The 21,058-nt window shown below is 44.3% G+C and overlaps 1 protein-coding gene across 10 annotated transcripts in view; it reads right to left on the bottom strand.

Annotated features, from left to right (window-relative positions):
- The window catches only part of RBFOX2 (RNA binding fox-1 homolog 2), a 167,532-nt gene that overhangs the window by 46,776 nt on the left and 99,698 nt on the right, over nucleotides 1–21,058 (bottom strand). For all 10 annotated transcript variants that reach the window (XR_003570723.1, XR_003570722.1, XM_027879550.1 and 7 more), the window contains one exon: nucleotides 8,948–9,172. Coding sequence is in view for 8 of the 10 variants with exons in the window: in XM_027879550.1 (XP_027735351.1) it covers nucleotides 8,948–9,172 (225 nt within the window). In the remaining 2 variants the exon portion in view is untranslated. The remainder of the gene's footprint in view (nucleotides 1–8,947; nucleotides 9,173–21,058) is intronic.

Here is a 21,058-nt window from a genome sequence, read left to right as displayed (position 1 = left end):
AGTACACACATAGGCCTTAAAGATGGAAGAGTAGGGGTGAGTTTTTTGCTGGTTTGGGCCCTTTTTTCCCCATTTTAAACCTGTGATTTGTATATCAAAGATGAAAGAAATCTGAGGGGAGTTGCCCACAACATCTCCCCAACCACTGAATGGACTTGCTAGGCCGATCTGCACATGACTCAATATACAACACTTTATGTACATTTGGAATCATCTCTCCACAGAAACTAAACCAGCAACATTAAGAGAGTGTCTTCTGCCCAGAAATATCACTTACAGACATGACCTTGACCTTGCACATTGGTTATAAAGCAAGTAAATATAAAGATAAGGCAAGCAAACAGTAAGCACTGGGGTCTTGTCATGCTGAGCCAAGCAGTGGCGGTTTTTCGTTTCATTTCAGGAGGGCTGTGCATTCAGCAGCACAAAACATGTTTCATCTGTTAACGCAAATTAAGCTGTGGTAGGAAGAACGAAGATACTGCTCTGGTGAGTATCACTGCTTCCCATAGCTGTGCAAGTCTCAGGTGAAGCCTGACAGAATGAAGAATTTTTATTTGGCTAAGACTCATCTATCCCACAAACATCAGATTTTTGAAAACAACCTCAGAGACTTCCATCTGCTCTTACCCAAAAGCTGCCTCCACCCACCGCCACCATTTCGCCTTTTCTCCTGCCCTCAACCCTATGACTAAAAGGTTCTCCAAACGTACAGAGAGTGCACCCTAGGGGAAGAATCAATGCAGCTGGCCTGCGATTAAATCAGACCATGCTATTTAGTGGGGGATTTTTATCACTCCGTCAGAGTGCTCTGCTCCTCAGGGCCAATCTGTCCAAGAAGGACAAAACACAGGAGTAGCCTATCTGTCATCACTGTATACAACCCCTGCAAGTGAGTTCTTCGAAGTAACTCCCAAAAAACACCAACACTCCTGCTGAAAGGGATATCTAAAACCCACTATGGAGCCCTGCTAGTGCCATTTGCCAAATCCCAAATTTCTATGTCTTTGCATGGATTTGGCAAGTGAGCAAACACCCATGTGCAAGGTGCATCTTCTGCTGTGTGAATGAGGAAACGCACTGATTCTGAACCGTGATGACAAAAATATTTCAGTCTTTAAATATAGGTTGCACAGGACTGGATCTGCTGTTTCCACAGGGGAGGAAGCCAGAACATTGTTTGCACTCTTTTCCCATCCGTTTGTTCCTAGGTAAAGGGCAGAACTCCTGTCTTACCAAGGGTGCGATGTATCATGTACAGTGGCCCACTCAAAAGCACTCACAGCTGGTCCTGCATATGGCAGTGCCATTTGCAGCACTTGAGATGTGTACAGTGAGACAAATGCTTCAAAGAGGAGAAACAGGGGATCTTGGTCCTTTAACTTTTTAACTACACCGAGAGTCCCCAAATGCTTTTCAGGCTTTCACATAACCTGATTTTTCAGCATAAGTTTAATATTAAATACCTTGTCTCTCTGGATGCTGTAGCTTCCTCATCTCTATGGTCCCACGGCCCTAAGGTAAGATTTGTACTTTCCACCACTATAACATTAGCTCAGTACATATGCCCACTGCCACACATTCAGCTACAACATAAATGAAAGAAAGAGTGTCCTCAGATCTTTCTTTTTTTCCTTTTATAATTATTCCTTGGCTTAATTCACTAGGAAGGAGATGAAAGGAAGGGCCTGGAACCCATTCTCAGGCAGCACATAACAGACACTGGTAACAGTGCTACCCTGACCAAGCCAGACTACAAAAGCCCTCATTTCACTAAGTGCCCACTCCCCACCTTGACTGCTTCCCCACACTAAGTTTAATCTCCTTTTGGCCTCATGTCCACACTTCACAGTGAAGAAACAGACCTCTCCCTTCGCTACAGACAGCGATTCAGCTCAGAAGGGAGCTAACACACGTTCAATGCCTGTCATCAGGCAACACAGAGACATGCTGTGGCAGAAATCTCGCATTTAGGAGCTGTACTGCATTTACCCTACCTCCTCAGCACAGCCTGTGTAACATATACTGATGCAGGTGATAATGTCATTCATGCCTGCACACGCAAGCTTTGAGCTCTGCCCAAGGTCACTGAGAAACACATGAGAGCTCAGGACACGAGCAGCATGTGCTTTACTTTTAACTACTTGCTGCCTGTGTCCCCATGTCAGCTCCTCCCTTATACAGGCCAGCAGTAAGGAAACGCTAAGTAAGAAGAGGCAGCTGCATGAGAAGCACGGATGTATACATGTGCATGTGTCCATGTAAAAGGGGAGAAGGACACCTGGCAACATGAGGATGTTCTGAAAGGTTTGGGGGCATCTTCCCACCTCTCAGCTGGACTCCTCTGTCCTAATCCAGGTGGTGAACAATCAAATGCTGGGGATTTCTCCTCAGCAGCAAGGAGGCAGGGGCTCCAGCACCACCTGAGCTCCGAGCAGATCTCCATCTGCACGGCTAGATGGAGGGCTACTTCCCCAGCAAGCCAGACAAGCACCAGTGTGACAGGCCAGCACAGAGATTATTAATACCCAGAACATTCTGTTTATATCTCTCACTTGCTTCTAGAACTGGAACTGCTTCAGGTCCAAGTTAGAGACAAACAAAAAACAACCCCTCATTCTCTCCCCCAAGAAGCAGGCAGTCCAAAATGTTGTGAATCATAATGAGGAGCTTAAGAGCTATAAATCACTGCAAAGAAAATATTTACAAAATACAAACTGTAACTAATAACTATATTTAAAAGGGGATTTGGGTGGCTTACAAAATCTAGGAGACAGACTGCGCTCAGTCTACCACTCCTAGACCAGTCTTGAATTCAAAAAAACCCCAAACCACACACCCGACTTTGTTTGGATCGAGAGCTTGAAGAGCTGTGGAGACAAGGACTGAAAGCTAAAAGTGGCAGAAGGCAATCTTCCCACTGCGAAGCAGAGTGCAGATAATGTGGAAAAATCTCTGCAACTTCTAGTGAAGAACCTCTGTTGAAACAACCAGTCACCCACCGATGAACAGATACCCACCGAGCAGGTCTGTTGGAAAAACAAGTGAAGAATTAGGCTCTAGACACAAAATCACTTTCCTGCCCCAGCACACTCCACTAAAGTCAAAACTGTGGTCCTACATATCCAAGAGCAAAGGCCATGGGAACTTCTGCTGCTTAAACAACACTTGTTTAGCAGACAGAAGACCACAGGGCTAATCATCATCTTTCAACAGCAGTAAATATAATTTTATAACCATGCACTTGATTTTTCAGAGATGCCAGCAGTGTTATATTAAAAAAAAAATTATTTGGGCTACTTACAGGCACAGTTAACTATAATCCAATGAACTCTGTATGCCAAAAACATGGACCAAAAATGCCAAGGACATACGAAATAACTTCTGCACGATTTTTTTTACTATTTTCAGTATAGGCAGATGAATTCAGGCCATATTTTTTCAATTGTTAGTTACCCATTTTCAGACACACTGAAGCTTAAGTTATTTTTTTCACTTTCCTCATTAAAACCATACCTCACAGAACACAAACCTAACATAGGAAAGCACATAGTAAACTTTGCTATCTCTCCTGTACCTTTCTGATTTGTCAGTAACCACTTTCAATCTAAAGGTGGACATTTCTAATGGGATTCTTTAGGGCTTTTCTCTTTTTTCCTCCCCCCCCTCCCCCCTCCCCCCCACCTTTCAATGAAGTGGTGAAATAAAGCCCCCTGAAAAGCCTGCTCTTTGTCAGCAGTTCCAGCACATTCCTCACAAAACCAGGATGCCCTGACAAGGTGAAAGAGACAGCAAGATTTCCCCAACTAGTGGTCACCCCTGGACCGTTCCATTGACAGTGGCAGAAGAACAACCATACAGTGACAGACTTCAGATCCATCCAGCCCATTATCTTCTATCTAATAGCGGCCAGATCTGTGGAAGCATGTAGGAACAGGGCAAGTGTTCAGTGGTTTTTCTCTAGCAAACTAAGCCAGTTGATGTCACAGCTTGCTGTGGACAAGAGTATTTGCAATGCCAAGTTCATTATATGGAAAAAACCCCAAGTAATAAAACCTGGGGGTTTTTTTCCATACATGGCATCCAATTATTTCCTGTGTGCACCCTAGTAAGTGAAAACGGGAAAGTTCCCTATTTCAGTTCCCTTACCATCCAATATTCTGTGTGTTTGTCATATGCCTTCACTCCTGTCAGCTCTTTTTGTAAGTGAAGATTTCACTGCTTTTCATGAAGAACCTGCTACATCCCTTTCATCATCACTATTATCCTTCCCTGTACTACTAGATCTGCTACAACCTTTGAAAGACACACAGAAGTACCACAGCTGTATACTCTAACATAATGATATTTGCTGATTTATTTCCCATTTCTCATTTTAAATCTGCCTCACTAGACACAAGTCTGCAAGTGCTGACAATAATCTGCCTTGTACTCAGAATAATAAAATAATCTGCCTCATATTCAAAGAAAACTCCTGATGTTAAATGTCAGGGTTTGCAACCTCAGGACAGCAATTTCTAGGCTGAGGTGGCCAAACAATCAGCAGCTAACTACTTATTTGAAGCTAGTTTTTTGTCGTGTCCACTTGCTCAGCAGTATCAGAAAATAACTGAGGATATTCATTAAACATATTCTTCACCTGAAATACCTCACATGAGCAATTGCTTTAATTACTAAAGGGATGAAAAGTAATTACAGAGGAAAATTCTGCCATCTCAGTCTAGGCAAGAAATACCCAAGGGAAAGTCATCATTATAACATCATCCATGTGTTGCAAAAACCAGTTGAAGAATCCTTGGTGCTGTTGGCTCCCTTCTATCTAAAGTCTTGCTAGATGTACAGGGCACAGCCAGATGGCCAAGCACCTTTCCTGCCTTGGTTTTGAACATGACCCATATGGTCTCCCACCACAGATGTGTCTCCTTTGAGAAACTGGAAAGGTAATATCCCTTTATGGTATAGGGGATGAGTTAAGTATGTTTCAGTACTACAGCGCATCAAGAAGCCGAGACACTGTAATTAAATAATGCTTTATACTGGTTCACGACAACACCAAGGCAACAGCACCTGCCATTTTCATGCAAAGTAATTTACATAAACTTATTCCTCTACTTCTGTATCTCCAGCTGCATTCCATAATTTATACAGACATACAAATTCTTCCCTCTGACATTAACAAGAGAAACAAGTTGAATAATCAGCTCACAGTATTAAGTGCATTGCATTTACTATCAAGCAAGCTTTTTTAGTTCAGCAGATGATTAATCTTCCCTCTGTGAGTAGAGTACCAGGGGATGCAGAGAGCTGACAATTGCTCTCGGCTTCTGGCCATGCTCTCCGTACGCTTACCTTGCAACAACAGCATTTGCTGGATCCCTCCAAGAGCTGCTCTAATTCATTAACCCAGCGAAAGAATTGGACAGCTTTCTGCCAGGTCAGTGAATTAAAGTGGCTCACGTAAGGAATGCCAGAGCCAGTAAATAGGAGTGGGAGTTTGCGCTTGGAGCCAGATATCTCTTTTCTGACAGCAGTGAATCTTTTAGATCAGCTCAGCTGCCAGAGGTACTGCAGCCTAATTAGCATCTCCCCTTGCAGCTAACTGTGCTGGGTGTCTCCATTAGGGATAAGCACACTAAAGTAAACCGAGAAGGAACCAGGCAACCCAGCACTATAAGTAGTGAAATGCAGAGTGTCAACTGTTTAAGAGACAGCCTGCAACAGGCAGACCAAGTAGGCTAAATATGGTCCGGTACCTCAGTCTATTTTTAATTCAGTTCTTTCAGCTGTGCTTTGGGACAGTATCAAGAGAAAGGACAGATGCCTGGAGATGAAGCACGAGAGACCTGCATGCCAGGCAAGAAACAAAGCCCCACAGATGAGGCTTGATCCTAAAATAAAAACGATATTCCAAAATATGAAGTTGTTTGTATTACACTACCTATTGTGTCAATTTCTTTTCCACGCCTGTTCTGAGAGCTCTGAATGCTTTCCGCTACACTCAGACTGCCAGAACCAAGCTCATCCTTAGCTGGTGACACCAACCAGTCATTCCCCTTTGCTCAGGGCTTTTATACTGCATAGGAAGGCATGGACTTTGACTCTCAAAGTTTATTTTACATAAATTCACCATTGATCTTTAACCTCAGGCTTCCAAACCACTGTTTATTAACTCAGACACCACTGCTAACCTCAAATCATTCAATCTAACTCGCTCACAAGAATCTGCCAAGTTTCTGTGAAAAGGTGCTCCAACCTGGTGTGTTAGGGACCTTGTTATAGACCCCTTCACATTGCTGTGTAGCATCTCTTACTGACGACATTAAATTCCCTTTTCCATGAGGGACCCCCTAAGTCATCCCATGTTCTTTGCTACTTTGGCAATTATCCTAAAGGCTATCGGCCTGAAAAGCAGGAAAGCCCCACCATCTGAGCACACCTTTTGATATCTCACTCTGTCCCTCCAACTGGACCAAGCACAGACCTTGTTCTTAAAAAAAAAAGCAGAGAACTTATCTGTCTGGCTGAAGGAATTCCTGAATCATCCCATGGGAGCACAGGCTTCAAGTCAGCAGCTAAAAAACCCACTGGCTGTTTGGTCTGAGATATCACCTTCACACACAACAGCAACTGTGCTTGTCAGTCACAGTAATGGGAGGGAAGGCTCATACCTCACTCCTGATGACTTTTCGCTCCATTCAATTTAGCACTTTTGTTTAGGACAACAAAATGGTGAAAGGAAAAGATGCCTTTAAAGCATAGCAGTCTAGTCCACATGGACTGAACACGTGTATCCAACAAGCAATAACCACTGCATGTAATGGACAAGGTGCCTGACATTACCTGTAAATGTTGAAGGTGAAATAACCAACCTGTTCTGCTGTATATTTTAATAGCACGCTTTAGCCTGAGTAACTACTAAGCCTTCTTCCTTCCCCTAGATCCTACATCATTAATCAGCATAGTGGGAAGGAGAAAAGTTACAAGGAATTACATCCCAAGGCAGCCCACAGAGTAAAAATAACTTCATACAGAAGGAGTCCTCGACAAAAAGATAAAGAGACTTGGAAGATCCAGGATGCAGTGGATGTGAAAGTATGGCACGTGAAAGGCCCTTCGTTGAGGCACCTTCCCCCCTCTCCCTCCTTGGATTTCTTTATGTGCTGCCATCTGGGATCCTTTGAGTTTGATGAGTCCCAGCCATAGCAGTCACAGCAATGCCCTTGTCTGCGCCCTTACCCTCTCCTGGCCAGCTGTGGCCCTCGAGCCTAACTCTGCATGCTCAGCTCACGCAGCTTTAACCACATCAAATGGTCACACCAGACGTGCCCACCTGTTTCCAACAGCCAGAACAAGTGTTCTGTGTTATTCAGCCCGTTTCTCGGATAAACCCCTGCCAGTCAGGCTCCCTCTGCAGACTCCTGGCAACACCACTGCCTCCCAGCAGTCTCCCAGCAACGCTCCCTCCCACACAGATGGGCTCCCAGTCCCTCCTCGTAGGCTAGCCACACGCTGTGGGCTCCTTGGAGCCGGCTTCAGTTGATAAAACACAGAGCTCAGCCCTGCAGAGCCACCGAGATGGCTCCTAATATGGAAGAGGAGCAGGAAGGTTGGCAAGAACTTACATTCAAGGTCAAGGGTCACATCACTTCCATTAAAAAGAAATGCTCTAAAGCTCTGGACAAGGAGGGGAACAGCAAAAACACATGGGGAAAACCACTGCCCTGTTTTATTCCCTGTTTCCAGCTTCCCCATCCAACTGGCAGTGCTCAAGAAAGTTGCTTGCTGGAGACGGGCAGCCCAAATCTTAAGGCTTGGAACAACATCGGACAATCTGGTGCTAAAATGATGACTTGCATTTCTGCACACTGCACCAGCTCTAAGTTTTATTTCCTGCCTGATCTCTTCTCATCTACATTTGTGTTTGCAGAGTAAAGCACCTGAAGTTCCTTTTACACACTATCAATGTGCCTTACAGGCTTTGTACTCTTCTGCTTCTTTAAGATGCTGAAGTTGAGGCATTCCCAGGATGAAATCAAAGATATCTTCACGAAGCCATGACCAACAGAGCCAACCCACTGCAGTGGAGCAGAGGCACACACCGGGAACCGTGCACACTTGAGCTGGCACTATCAGTTCTTCCAACTGTTGGCACTGAATTCATTCAGTACTTACCAGGGAAAAAAATAATCTCTACAAGCCAAACACCAACTACAAGTAAAACTGAAAGCATTAACAGACTAAATCCGCCCCTGAGCGCCGAAGGCTCTCACCATAAGGCTCTTTATTAGGAAGTTAAGTCTTAACAAGTGGCTTAAGGGGTGGATAAAGCTTTTCCTGGGATAATCTGCCAGCATGTTGCCCAGTGCCAGTTCCAGGCCATGGGAAGAAGAAAGCAAAGATACAGAAGATGCTAAAAATCTTGGTTTGGCAAATGGATGACCAGTAGCTAAGAGCTCCTCTCCTATCTTTGCCCTCTGAAGCTCCCTGCCATCTTCAGAAAGTCAAATAAAAGTGATTTTCTACTCTGGTAGTTTCCTGAAAACAAAACCACATTGGGATTACACCTAAAATGCACATGGTCAACCTAATTCTTTGTACTGTCAACCTTCCAGAATTTGCCTCCATCATGTTTATTTGAACCATTTGCCAATTAACACAGAGTAATTAACACTTTTATAAAAGACTGTCTTTGGACAACTCCACCATGGTAAAAACACCACGATTTCAAATACTACTTTTTTTTTTTCTCTTTGCAGACACCAATTCACAAAAGGAAAGATGGAACCTTAGTAATGGAAGTTCAGAAGCCACGTTTTGTTTATAATTCTCTCCTTCTCGAGTCTACTGCTGATTTGCTGTATACTTAAGAAACAGCAATCCAATCAATGCCTGCTTTTTCCCCAAAGCACTGTGCTGCTCTCCTGGCCCTGCACCCTTGTGCACTTACTGCAAGAGATCCGTTCTGCGTGCTGGCCGTGTTCGTGCTCTGCTCTCCGTGCGGCTGCGTGCTCCCGTAGAGTGTCAGATTGTGCTCGCTGGTCTGGCCTGCATAGTCCTGAGTGTGTGGCACCCCGTACTCTGTGGGAATCCCATTCTGTGGGGGTGGCGGAAATGGGATTGTGGTGAATGGCTGCACCATTGCATCAGGAGTTGCTGCTGGCTCCTGGTTACCCTGAAGAAAGGAAAAAGGAGAAAACAGTTTTACACTACAGAAAATAAATCAAAACGTCAGCAGGAGAAACAACACACGTGTTCATGTGAACATCCCACCCACCATCACCATAATATCGCACAGTCTTCTACTACCTCTTCTATCAAAAAGAGCACGCCTTGCTCCTCCAAGCCATGACACCTTTTTCTTAATCCTTTCAGAGCAACTTTCTTGCTACTGGCTGGCACGTGGAGAAAAAATTATGGGGCTTGCAAATTGCATATCCCTGGGATCTCATACAAAGCTTTACACGTAGTAAGGTGTTATTTTGGAAGGCAGAAGAAACACTGGAACATTGGAACAGAAACACAGAAAGAAGAACAAGCTTCTTTAATATCCCTGAAAGTATCGTAACTGGGTCCATCTCCTCTAGCCTGACACTCATTGCTCTGCTCGCAAGCAAGCGCATCACTTGGTTCAGAGCACAACTCTCTGTTATGTTACAGTAATAAAAGGTTTACTTTTTTAAAGCCATCTGTGCAGAAGCCCCTTCTTTGCTCTGGCAAAGAGCACTGAGTACGCAGCACAGGTGCTCAGGCATCAATTGCTGGAATATCCCATCTGCTGCTTGCTGGCCACGCAGAAGACACCAAAGACCTGTAGAGAACTGAGCTGAGATTGCAAGCCTGGAGCACACTCACTCTTTCCCAGTCCTGAGCATCCCTACTATCACACAAGACATTAATTACCCACTCTTCCCATAGCTTTGGGTATCCCACAGAGACCTCTATGCTAGGATAGTGGGCTTTTCAGAAGCTTTTAGCACTGTCTTAGATGTTGCTGACACCAACCAGATGACTCAGAAACAAAGAACTGACCATGCAAAAGAAATCCCCGAAAGACAATAAAAAATGTTACACCATCATGTAAAAAACACCCACAATAAGCAAACAAAAAAAAGCACGCAGCTCTGCAGGGATCTCACCAAAGTGGGAGCAGGGAGCTGCATTCAGCCACCTGGGGTGAAGGAGAACAGCCTTGACATTGAAGCCCAACCCCGGGAAGCCCAGGATGCTGCACTGCTCCTACTGCTTCATCGCCGCAGCAAAAAAAAAAAAAAAAAAAAATCCAAAGAAAAGATTTATGATAGGAGGGCTGTTTGATTTATGTGCATGTCAACAGACTAATCCTGATTTTAAATTTTGGCTGCTGTTCCAGCCCTGGGTCCTCCCCCACAAAGTCTGGAGGTGCTCGAGCCTATTCTAACACCAGCATGCTTAAATCAATGGAGTAAAAGCAAAACAGACCTTACCCCACAGGTAGGAAAGCCTGAGTGGGAATTACCAGGCAGCCTTTCAGCAAAGAGTGTGCAGGACCTGACAGACCTCCGGTGAAGCTGGACAAACCTCTAATTCCTTTTATCAGCCTACCTGCAGCTTTCCCTTCCGGGCGAAGGGAACAATGATAAACGCAGCACACCTCCAGCCAGCACCGGGTCATTCAGACACTGGCTGAATCCCAAATTTGCTCTGACATTAGTCTATCTGGTCTGCCTCCCCTGGGGGCCACGTGGCCACATGCTCCCGCAGCTGGGGAGAAGGAGAGGGAAGGGCATTCAATACCACTTAGCAGAGCCAAGCTAAAGCCTTGGCCTGCGCCGGGGAACGGACCGTTTCATTAACTCAAGTCCAGCCACTGCAAAGCCTTGCTGCCTGCAGAAACACAAAACTCTGCAGCCTCATCTGAGAAAGAAAAATTCAGGCAAGCATGCCAGCCACGGCCAGCGCTCAGTTACTTGCACGCACTCTCCCAAGCAGTTGCAGCCCTGCATCATGTGCTCGCAGGTCTGTAGAGGTTTTTTTTTCCACACACCAAGCACTTTTTCTGAAAGCAGGACAGGATTTTTATTCCCCTGCCTCCCCCACCGGAGGGCAATTCCACTAGCACTTTGTTTCTGCTCATTCCTTTGCCATTCTCAGCTTCGAAGCAAGGCACTTCTGACTCAACCTAAACCATCACCAAGATCTGCAGAGCGAGTTCTGAAAGGGGAGGCAGGAGAGGCAGAACGATGGCTGTCCCACTGCAAACCAGGTATCAGCAACCCTATCGCTCACTTGCTCAGACTGTTTATCTCCTGACATGACAGCTCCATTCCATCCACATACTGTCTCCTTTCCAAATTCTTCTGCTTACAGTATTTCATTGTATTTGATTGTCTGTGTGCTTCAATACAGCCCACATTGTCTGCACCCTTCTTACGTCTAAAATAGGACTAAATATGAAATTGATTTTTTTTTATTTTAAATTAAAAAATTGGTGGGGTAACCCTAGAAAATATGCAGGAGCAGAAACTATTTCCAGTTTTCTAAGAACAAGCTAGATTTCCAAGCTAGTAGCATCCCAGATCGGAGGAAGAGAATGCTAATTAGCCCCCCAAAAAACCTATTCTGCCATCCTCTCTACGGTGCAGGGCTGCTCCCCAAAGGGCATAGTCCAGCATCTTATTTAATCTCACTCTTAGACTACTTAAAATGCCAGCCCATGAACCTTATATAATCTTATTTTCAGTGTTTTTACCCCTCAGTTAATACTGTTCCCTCCCGTTTGAAGGCATTTCAATCTTTTTAAATATTTTCTTTCCTTTCTTCAATTATCTACAAATGCTTGAAGGATGAAAAATGCTTACTCTCTCTCTTCTGTTGCTTGTGGCATTTTGATAATACATATTTATTTTTAGTTTAATCACACCTCTTAAGCCAAAATATCCTGGTAACTTTTTTTATTACTTCTCTCTGACCTTCCTAAGATTTTCAAAGGAAGGATTTTTGGTGCAGAATGAAATGTTTTTAATACCATTGTCACCCCCCCCCCCATCACAGTAACATGCAAAAATCATATATCTTTTATTACAAATATATCTTTCATTTAATGTCTCTGGTTATCTGGAGATTTATCACCATTATGTTTGTCCAGGTTTCATCATTCCATGGAGTATCTGTATCTCAAATTATTTCTCTCTTTATATGATTATGGAAATAGTTCCCATCTGATTTTTTCTGTAATTTTAATTTCCTTTGGTGCTTTAGAATTGCTTTTTTCTCTGTTTCCACTAGTGTCTGCAGAAAAGGACTCCCGATGAGATCTCTGCAGGTTTCACAGCGCACTGATATGCTCCAAACCCAGAGGAGATTCTACCTCTTCCGTTAGTCTGCCAAATATCAACATTTACACAACTTCGTATTTTCAAGAACTAACACAGGACACGCACAAAAAAAAAAAAAAATCCCATTAATCTTCAAACACAGAATCTGAACTCCTTTCCCTACTTCTAACCCACCATGGAGAATTCTGTATTCTGAGGTGCTGCTTCTCGCACTTCTCAAGGAGTACAAAGAGCACGAAGAAACCCCCAGGTTTTCCAGGTGAAGATAGGTACTTGGGAGGAGAGACTCAACAGAAAGTATTTTGTCCATCGAATCTTGACGGCATACCTCACTGTACTGCCAGTCCTGCCTGCTTCAGTTCATGAAAATCTCTGAAACATCAACTTAAATGCACCAAGAAACCCAGAGAGGTATGTCCAAAGCAGTCATCATCCCCAAACACACACAGTGACACCATCACAAGACTAGGAAAACCTGGCTGCAGCTCCCCCCAAAAGCTAGTGTCATCTTAAACTTCTGTGAGGGCATGAAATAAATCTTAACTAATGTTCGGGAGCAGACAGACACTTCTCTCGGCCTCAATGCATCAGGCCAGCAGTCTTCAGGAGAGGAGTGTGATGGACATTTGGTTGCAGGAATAATTCTGGCAATTCCAGATCATCCAATTCCCTCCATGAATTTGCGCTGCCACGCACCAACCAGGACAGCTGTCATCCCATGCTCAGTCTGGGAAAGGCTGGTCAGTGCAAGTGGAACTCAGTGTCATTAACACATACTGCTTAAAAAAAGGAAAACACTTCAGTAGGATATACGGTAACCTAGAGTTCCAAAAGGAAGCAGTAACTCCTGTGTTTGTTATTCATTCTGTTGCTCTGCTCCCACAGAAATCATTCGTCCACATCAGGTAGGAATTCGAAGCAGCCCTTCTTCCCTTGCAAAATGCTGGCATCTGATTCATCAGCACCCAAGACCTCAGGGCACAAGAAGGAGGTGGATATTCATCTCGGCTGCCCTTTCAGGTCCCTGTTCTCAGCCCTACAAAGGTCCAGTCAGGTCCTTGCAGGTGCCAACTTTCTTCCTTAAGTCAGGGTTTTTTTCTACACTGCTTTGTTTAAAAAAACAAATTACTGAAGCAGTGAAAAATCCCTAATGGGGGCACACTTCTTAAAAGTTTATGCAGCTTTAACTTAATTAATGAACTTTGTAGCTCCAAGCTAAGCAGAGGAACAGTAAGTAAATGCACACAGTTGTACCTTGTGGAAGGGTGGGAACTGGAGATGATGTCTCAACAAGAAGCAACGTGGTTCAGCAAATGCAACATAGGATGAATTCTTTCAGCAGACAGCAGGTGGTGATCCAAGATCACGGCACTGGAGCGCCAAGAGCAAACACCAGAAATGCACACAAAGGCCTCCTACTTCCATAAAACTGTCAAAGATCAGTGAGTTTTGGGAAGGAGTGGTTTTGTTTTGCTCATTAGAGAAACTGATGTAATTATAGGAATATGAAAGAGCCTTACAGCAATGCAGCTCCAGATCTCTTCCGTATTGGTACACAATAATATGCATATTTAGTAAAGCATAACCAATCAAATAAAAATTATAAACCTGGTAAAGCTGAACTGGTAAAATTTCTGTAAAGACATGGCAAACTGCCACGAGGTAACCGGTCTGAGCTATCCATAACCCCACTATGAGTCATCAGCGTCACAGAAAGGTGCAGAGAAATGGTACAGCATACAAATATCAAATCATTTCTTAAAAATGCCTTTGAACTCTGCTAACCTCCAAATCACTGGTACAGATGTGAGTATAAGCCTATTAGTGGAATGGGGTTTCTAATAGGTATATCTTCACTGAACTAATTTTATGAAACCCTGAAGCAACTGACTTGCAGCTAAGGGAGGCAATTAACCTGTTTGTGAAGACCAGAGTGTTCCAGCCTACACTGTTTGCTCTCTGCACTAACCTAATCCCTTTCGTAAACAGCAAAAATGTTTGTAGCTGGGATCTGAAGAGCCTGGCACGACCGCTCAACCTGGAGCTGCTGCCCACCCTCAGCTCTCTGCACGAAGGGGATCCCTGTAAGTGAGAGAGATGTAGGGACTACTCCGTCCCCTTTCTACGACCCAGCTCGCAGCCTCCTGCCAGGGATGCAAACGTGAGGCACAGCTCTGGCACAGGAACACAGCACTGCTCCTTGGCTCTACACAGGCAAGAGAGAAAGGGCTTACCATACAAAGCTCCTGCTTAGGAGCAAGAGAATTAATAATAATAAAAATAATAACAGGCTGGGGATTCCTCTCCCCCCCTCCCCTTCTCAGAAGTGAACAAAAAAGCTGCTCTAGCAGGGTCCCCTTCCCAGCCCCTTCCAACACAGTCTCCCTTCTCAGTTCTCAGCTGCAGGTTCAGAGAGGCTCTGGCTAGAGCTGTCACCATCTCACCTCCAGCTGTGCACTCCTGCCCTCTTCTCCCTGCCAGCCTGCCCACTGCTGAGACCTTTCAGCACATATTCCAAGGGGGAAAAAAAAAAACTGCACACTTTTTGTTGTCAGGTTAGTTTTGTTGCCACTTAAGAGTGCTGAAATGGCTTGGCAAGGAGCTGGAGGAGAACCAGAGCCAGAAAGGACAGGGGGTGGAGAAGCTGGGGAGGGAAGGGCCATGGGCACCAGCTCTTGGATGAGTTCAGCTGCCAGGCAGCCGCAGTCTCCAGCATGCATTAACCCTCTCCTCAAGCAATCCCACAATTTACCCACTGATAACAAATGTATCAACAAGCAATTTCTTTACAAATGGGAATAGGTACAAAACTCTGTGAAAGATGCTCCCCAGACCCACCAGGAACTTCAGCATTACTGCTTCCAGAAAAACAGAGGCTGGGGCATTCCATTACACCAAAGAGAAACCCCATCCCTACACTGGTAGTTGTCACAGCACATAGAACCTAAGCCTTAATTTTTGAAACTGTGCTTTTGCTCTTTAGGGCCATGAGGATACTCAAACACAAGAGAAAATGATGTACAGGATGATGGAGTGATGGCTTTCCAACTCCCCAGACACCCCAAACCAGTGTCTTGGCCATGCCAACCCTGCAGGTGCCCACAAACACCATACAAGCTCTCTATACAAAAATGCAGCAATAACACTTTCTCCATCACAGCCATTTCATTACAGATTAGCTTCTGAATGGGCAGAGTGGGTACAATGCCTACAGAAAGGAAATCTGGAGGTGAAAAGTATATATACAAAGGATATAACCATCTCACATTCTTCATCTTTGTACAAACCTGTCCCTGGATTCAGAGGGGTATGTGACCCTAACCTGACACCCACAGTCCACACTACAAAGGCATTTCTGTAACTCCAGAGAGCAAGACTGGCATGCCTGTGTGTCTGGCGACCGAGACTGATAAAATCAACACTCTTGGTGTGGGTTGATCATAAAAGCACCTCGAAGAGGATCACGGTAATAAGAGGTTTTATATTTCATCTGCACATCTGGAGCCTGATCTTTGTTTGATCTACGACACACTGGGGTAACAGAAAAGGATGTTGGATTTTGACTCTATTACTATGGGTACAAGAGCAATTCCTCCTGAATCCCCCCAAAAACAGGGCCCTATCTATAGGTAGTTCTGCAAATGTCTGCTAGAGTTCTATGATAGTTCTGTTAGAGAAGAGTTCATATGCATGTCTTTTTTTTTTTTTTTTGTCATTTAAATCGGACGTAATCATTTCAGGAAATGCTTTTTGCATTGGGCTAAGTTAAGCCTCAAAAAGCTAATCTTGCACCAGAGGAAAAAAGAAAAAAAAAAAAAAAAGGAAAAAAAAGAGATGCCTGCACTCAAGCTTACACCTAGCTAACCATTTAAAGGCATGTTTCCTTCAATTTCCTGGTGCAAGCTTGCACTAGATTATCTAATCTTGCCCTTCCCTCTCCTAGATATGTAAAGCAAAGGAAGAACAAGTTATCTTCCAATACACACTCTATCATTCCATGCCACAAAAAACTGTTCTGTAAAATAAAGCAGCTGGCCTTTTTTTTTTTTAATGCATCTAGGAACTTTGTAGCGCAGAAGTTCAAGTCCCCTTTCATAAGAAAGGATAAAAGCAAATTATAGTCTTATCTTACTCTTATACACAGGAAGCACTCACTCATCCCCATGCTTCCATCATGTCCACTAATGGCCAACTTTTACTCCTATCCCTATGCACAAACACAGGCTCTCAGTGCTGAATGCATACACACTTGGTAAGAAGCCCTTGGGCAACCTGCAAAGAGGTTTCCTGTTGGATACAGCCAAAGTTTTAGAGTTATGCAACTTAATAAGGCCCAGGGCCACATCTACTTACCAGCCTGAAACATGGCTTTCAGATTTTAAAAACCACTGATTTCTGCTCCTGAAACCTACATTATTCCCCATTCAAAAAAAAAAAAAAAAAAAAAAAAAAAAAAAAAAAAAAAAAAAAAAAAAAAAAAAAAAAAAAAAAGAAGTTAAATGTTACAAGCACAAAGACATCCCAACAAATGCTTTCAATCAATTCACGCTCTCTGGGGCTGATTAGAGAGAATTGTGTTTCAAAAGACGACACTGGGGTCTCAACATCTGTTTCCATTCCATATTAGGAATTAAACTACCTCCAAGAATTACTGGGAAGAAGGGAGCAGGGGTGCAGAACAAAGGAAAAAGTCACCAGGATGGATATATCTTCAGCAACAAAGCCAGCAAGTGCGAGAAAAGGCTCAGGCTCAATTTTTTGTTCCAGATTGGTCCTTTAGCACCTCTCCTGGCTGTATTCTCCCCACCTCTGCAGTATTCCAAGTGACTGTTTTCCACTTCACATTCACAGTCAAACATTCTTGGGGGAAAAAAAGATTTCCATAAGACGACTACCTTTCAACAAATCAGCATGAAAATAAAGTCTCAAAATACTACGCATCTATTCCTACAGTAATCCAGCAGGCACCCAGAGCTGCAGAAGCATGTCCCACACAGGGGAGATTACTCTACCATCAGGAAAAGACGCTTAAGTTTCTTCTTTCGGACCAGAATTCAAATGAGTCACAGCTAAGAAACAGTGTGCTGCAGATGTGTCACGTATGTTTAATCCAAACTAACTGTGATTAGCTATTCAGCAGATTAGCAAACCAATCACACTTTCAGCTGCATGACTGCAGATCCTCTCTGAGGGAAGCAGAGGCCAGTGGTGGGGAAGGAATGTGGTAACTGTTCTCTCAGGAGCGTTCCATGGTTGCATCAGGGTATACGGGCACTCACGTTCTGCCTTAATCTTGATGCTAACCAGTGGCTCCTGGTGCTGCTCAGAAAAAGAAGGGCGACAGAATATGAAAATATAGCAGGGAAGAAAATCCCACCTGGTGCCATGGTTATCTCTTGACCAGGCTGTCAGGGTAGTGTCATACCTACTGTCACCTCAGCTAACTCTGCAATCAGATTGCTCACTTCAGACAGCTTTGTTTCAAGGAAGACAGTAACGCTCCAGATGACGTATTTCAAAAAACCAGTTCTGCTTCTCCAAGCCCAATCAGGTACCTGGTGCTGGACAGATAAGCAATTTTTCATCCCATGTCTCTGCTCTGCAAATGGACTATCATCCTGTAATCTGCAAGTACATCACCAAACCCCAGTGAGCGTGAAGAGTTATTCCTGCAACCTCAGGAATTCAAACGGCTTTCCTGACTGTTTAAATCCTCATGAAGCTCATTCAGCCCCTTAGAAAGATTTGTATCTGCTTTAGTCACAAGAATTTCTCAAAGCGACATAGCTATCTGTAAGATACTCTCTTCCAGATCTCTCTCTATATCCAGTGCTCTTCTAGGAAGGATTTTGAAGATCACTTTTGGTATCAGGCTTTCCTGTCCCCCTCTCCCCTGCTGTGAGGACTATGAGCTGAAGGCAGTACTGAGCTGTGCAGAGGTGCTGCTCTGAGCTGACTTGGCTCCGGGAGGAAAGACAAACCTTAAAGCCCTGTCTGGCAGCTTCACTTATACTACACTTACACAGGCCCCTTCAATTCCCCTGATTTCAGTGGCCAGTAGGAAAGTCCTCCCGCCCGCCTGCACTAATTCCAGCACCGCACAGGAAAAAAAAGCAGCCCTGCCTCGATTGCCAGCATAGGAGGAGGAGGAGGAAGGGAGAAAGCACTGGGAAGGGGAGAACACATCTGGAATCAATTGGAGAGCGCCGAATGCCTCGGAAAGAACTGCAGAGCTGGCAGAAACCACAGCGAGGAGCCGCGTGTTTGGACGTGACTACGAAGCAAAGGTGGGGGACGAGACGTATACAGCATACTTAAACACAAAACCAGAGCTCCTCTTGGGGCTCTTGGGGTTTTTTTTAATGCAAGCAGCTAAACATCTCAGTCCTGTCATATTCTCACTGCCCCTGGCCTATCACGGGTATGGTCAGAATTCAGTACAGAAGACAGGAGATGAGATGAGGCAAACGGGACCCATCTGCGACTCGAGTACCAGGACTCAGTCACGCAGCAGAAATATTATATCAAGCTGCTCTCAGGGCGCAGGGTGGAGGAAGTCTGTGACTGACTTGGCACACGTTTGAGAACAGAAATTTGACGGTTTAAAAACGCAGATTTCTTCCCACAGTTACTTTCCACTCCAGCAATGCATTCTCCTATCTCCTGCTACTCATTTGTTCCAAGGGTAGTTTTCCATTTTTCAAGGAAGCCTCCACTGTGTGTCCTGGAAAGCAGAGGTTCTGGATAGGAGCAGAGAGTCATGGAGAAGCAATTCACCAGTGCAGCAGCCTGGTACAGAGAGTGACTACAGCTGTTCAGATATATTACCAACAAGTAGGATGTGGGAAGCACTGCTACTTTGGTACGTGGCCTTGGCCAGATGAAAAATAAGACATGTGCTTCCATATACGAATTTTAAAACCAGAATTAAAAAAATGCAAAAGGGAACATAAAAGAGCCACAGAAATGACCACAAGATTGGAAAAAGCCACGTGGCTTTGCACTGAAAAACTTGAAAAGTCCAATTTATTTTGCTTATAATGTTTTGGTTTTTTTTTTAAATTAAGTGGCAACTGATTATTTTGCGGAAGTATATTAATTGTGAGGGGGAAAACTACACGCTTATGAAATTTAACCTAATTTAAAAAGGCATCAAGAAATAGCCAAAAGCTGAGTCTGATAAATTTCAGCTCTGGTAAAAGACACCATTTCATTTTGTTTGCTGATTTCTAAATGACAGTCATTAAGTCAGCTGCTGAGAAGGACTCAGTCCTTTCCATCTCTTTGCGCCTCTGTGCTGAAAACACTATGTCACTCAAAACAGACGTACCTGAGTGAGACATAAAGGCCTACACCACATGTACCGCCAGAAGAGGCTATCTAAAGCCAGATCTATAGGACAATATTCTGGAAAGCTAACAAGAGCTGGTGGAAGTCAACGCACATAAATGAAAGATGATTAGACTCAGCAGCATACACATTTATAAGCAAAATTACTTCACCTTATGGAGAGGAAAAAGCTATTGAGAAGTATAGGTGCAGTTCTGTGCACTACCTAATATGATAAACTACTAGCTGGCCTCAGAATCAGTGGCTCCATTTCCCCTCCCCAGCCGTTGAGAGATCTTGTCATGCCATAGCCATTGCCAGAAAATTAATCCAAACAATAGTCATCTGTTTGGTCATAAACTGAACTGTCTCGCTTTATATCTGCTTAAGCACGATGCCCAAAGGGGTGAGGAGGCTGAACATATGGCCAGGGCAGAGAGATGAGGGGGACTATTCTTCTCACAGCAGCCCACAGTTACGCTACATTAAGCGCAACTTGAAAACGCACCTGAAAGCCACTTCATACAAGAACAAGAGGCTACGTGGACATTTAGCATATGTTACTGCCACTACCTGCTTCACTTACGCTTAACTTCTAGAGCACGCCCATGTAAGCCAGCACAAAGCTGGTTTGTACACAGTGAATTTGTCAAGTATCTCAGGAAAGATTTCCCCATTGTTATAAAATCCTTTTAAAGCCTCTTTCCCCCAGGCCTTCCAGCTAATGTATGTTTACCAAATTCCTGCTGTAACCACAAACCAGTATAGACTTCTCCCCTACACAGGCCACCTGCACAGCTGAAAGGTAAAACTCGAGGTCAGCAGCACATTTGACCACCTTTCAGGTGTCTTCTCCTGGGCTGGGTGCGATTAACTCAGCTCCTGTGGCCCCCACGCTCAGTGGTACCTTTGGAAGAATGCCCCTCTCCCTTGCCACCACCACATCAATGCCTTCGTCACATAAAGTGTGTGTGAGTTTAATAGTAGTGATTTACCAAATATTCACATTAAACTACTGGCAGTCCCACTTTTAAACTGCTCTACTTTACTAAAGCTAAACTGATAAACCTTACAAGCTAAATTGATATAAAGGCATCTCGTCTCCGTGGAATGCCTGTCAGCAACTGCAGCTCCCTTAATACATTACTGCATGGGTTCCCGTGAAATTTACACCCACCCTCCCTCACACTCCTCTCCCCCCCCCAAATCCCACCAGATCTCCACCTTCCACAGCCAAGGGCATTAAAGGTACTTCTTTCTCCCTCCTCGAGCACCTACAGAAAGGCAAGAGCACAGGATACACAAAACTTAAACCCTTTCAGCCAGTCGTTTTGCCCTTCTGTACATCCCCTTTCACGCACACAGTGTCAGGCCAAACAAAGCCGCTCACTCCAGGATACAGGCCTGGAAAGAAA

The sequence above is a fragment of the Empidonax traillii genome, unplaced genomic scaffold (assembly GCF_003031625.1).
Source record: "Empidonax traillii isolate 1590-97213 ecotype Southwest subspecies unplaced genomic scaffold, ASM303162v1 scaffold55:size2822071, whole genome shotgun sequence".
Classification (NCBI taxonomy): Eukaryota; Metazoa; Chordata; class Aves; order Passeriformes; family Tyrannidae; genus Empidonax; species Empidonax traillii.
This window is presented reverse-complemented; position numbering and strand designations above follow the sequence as displayed.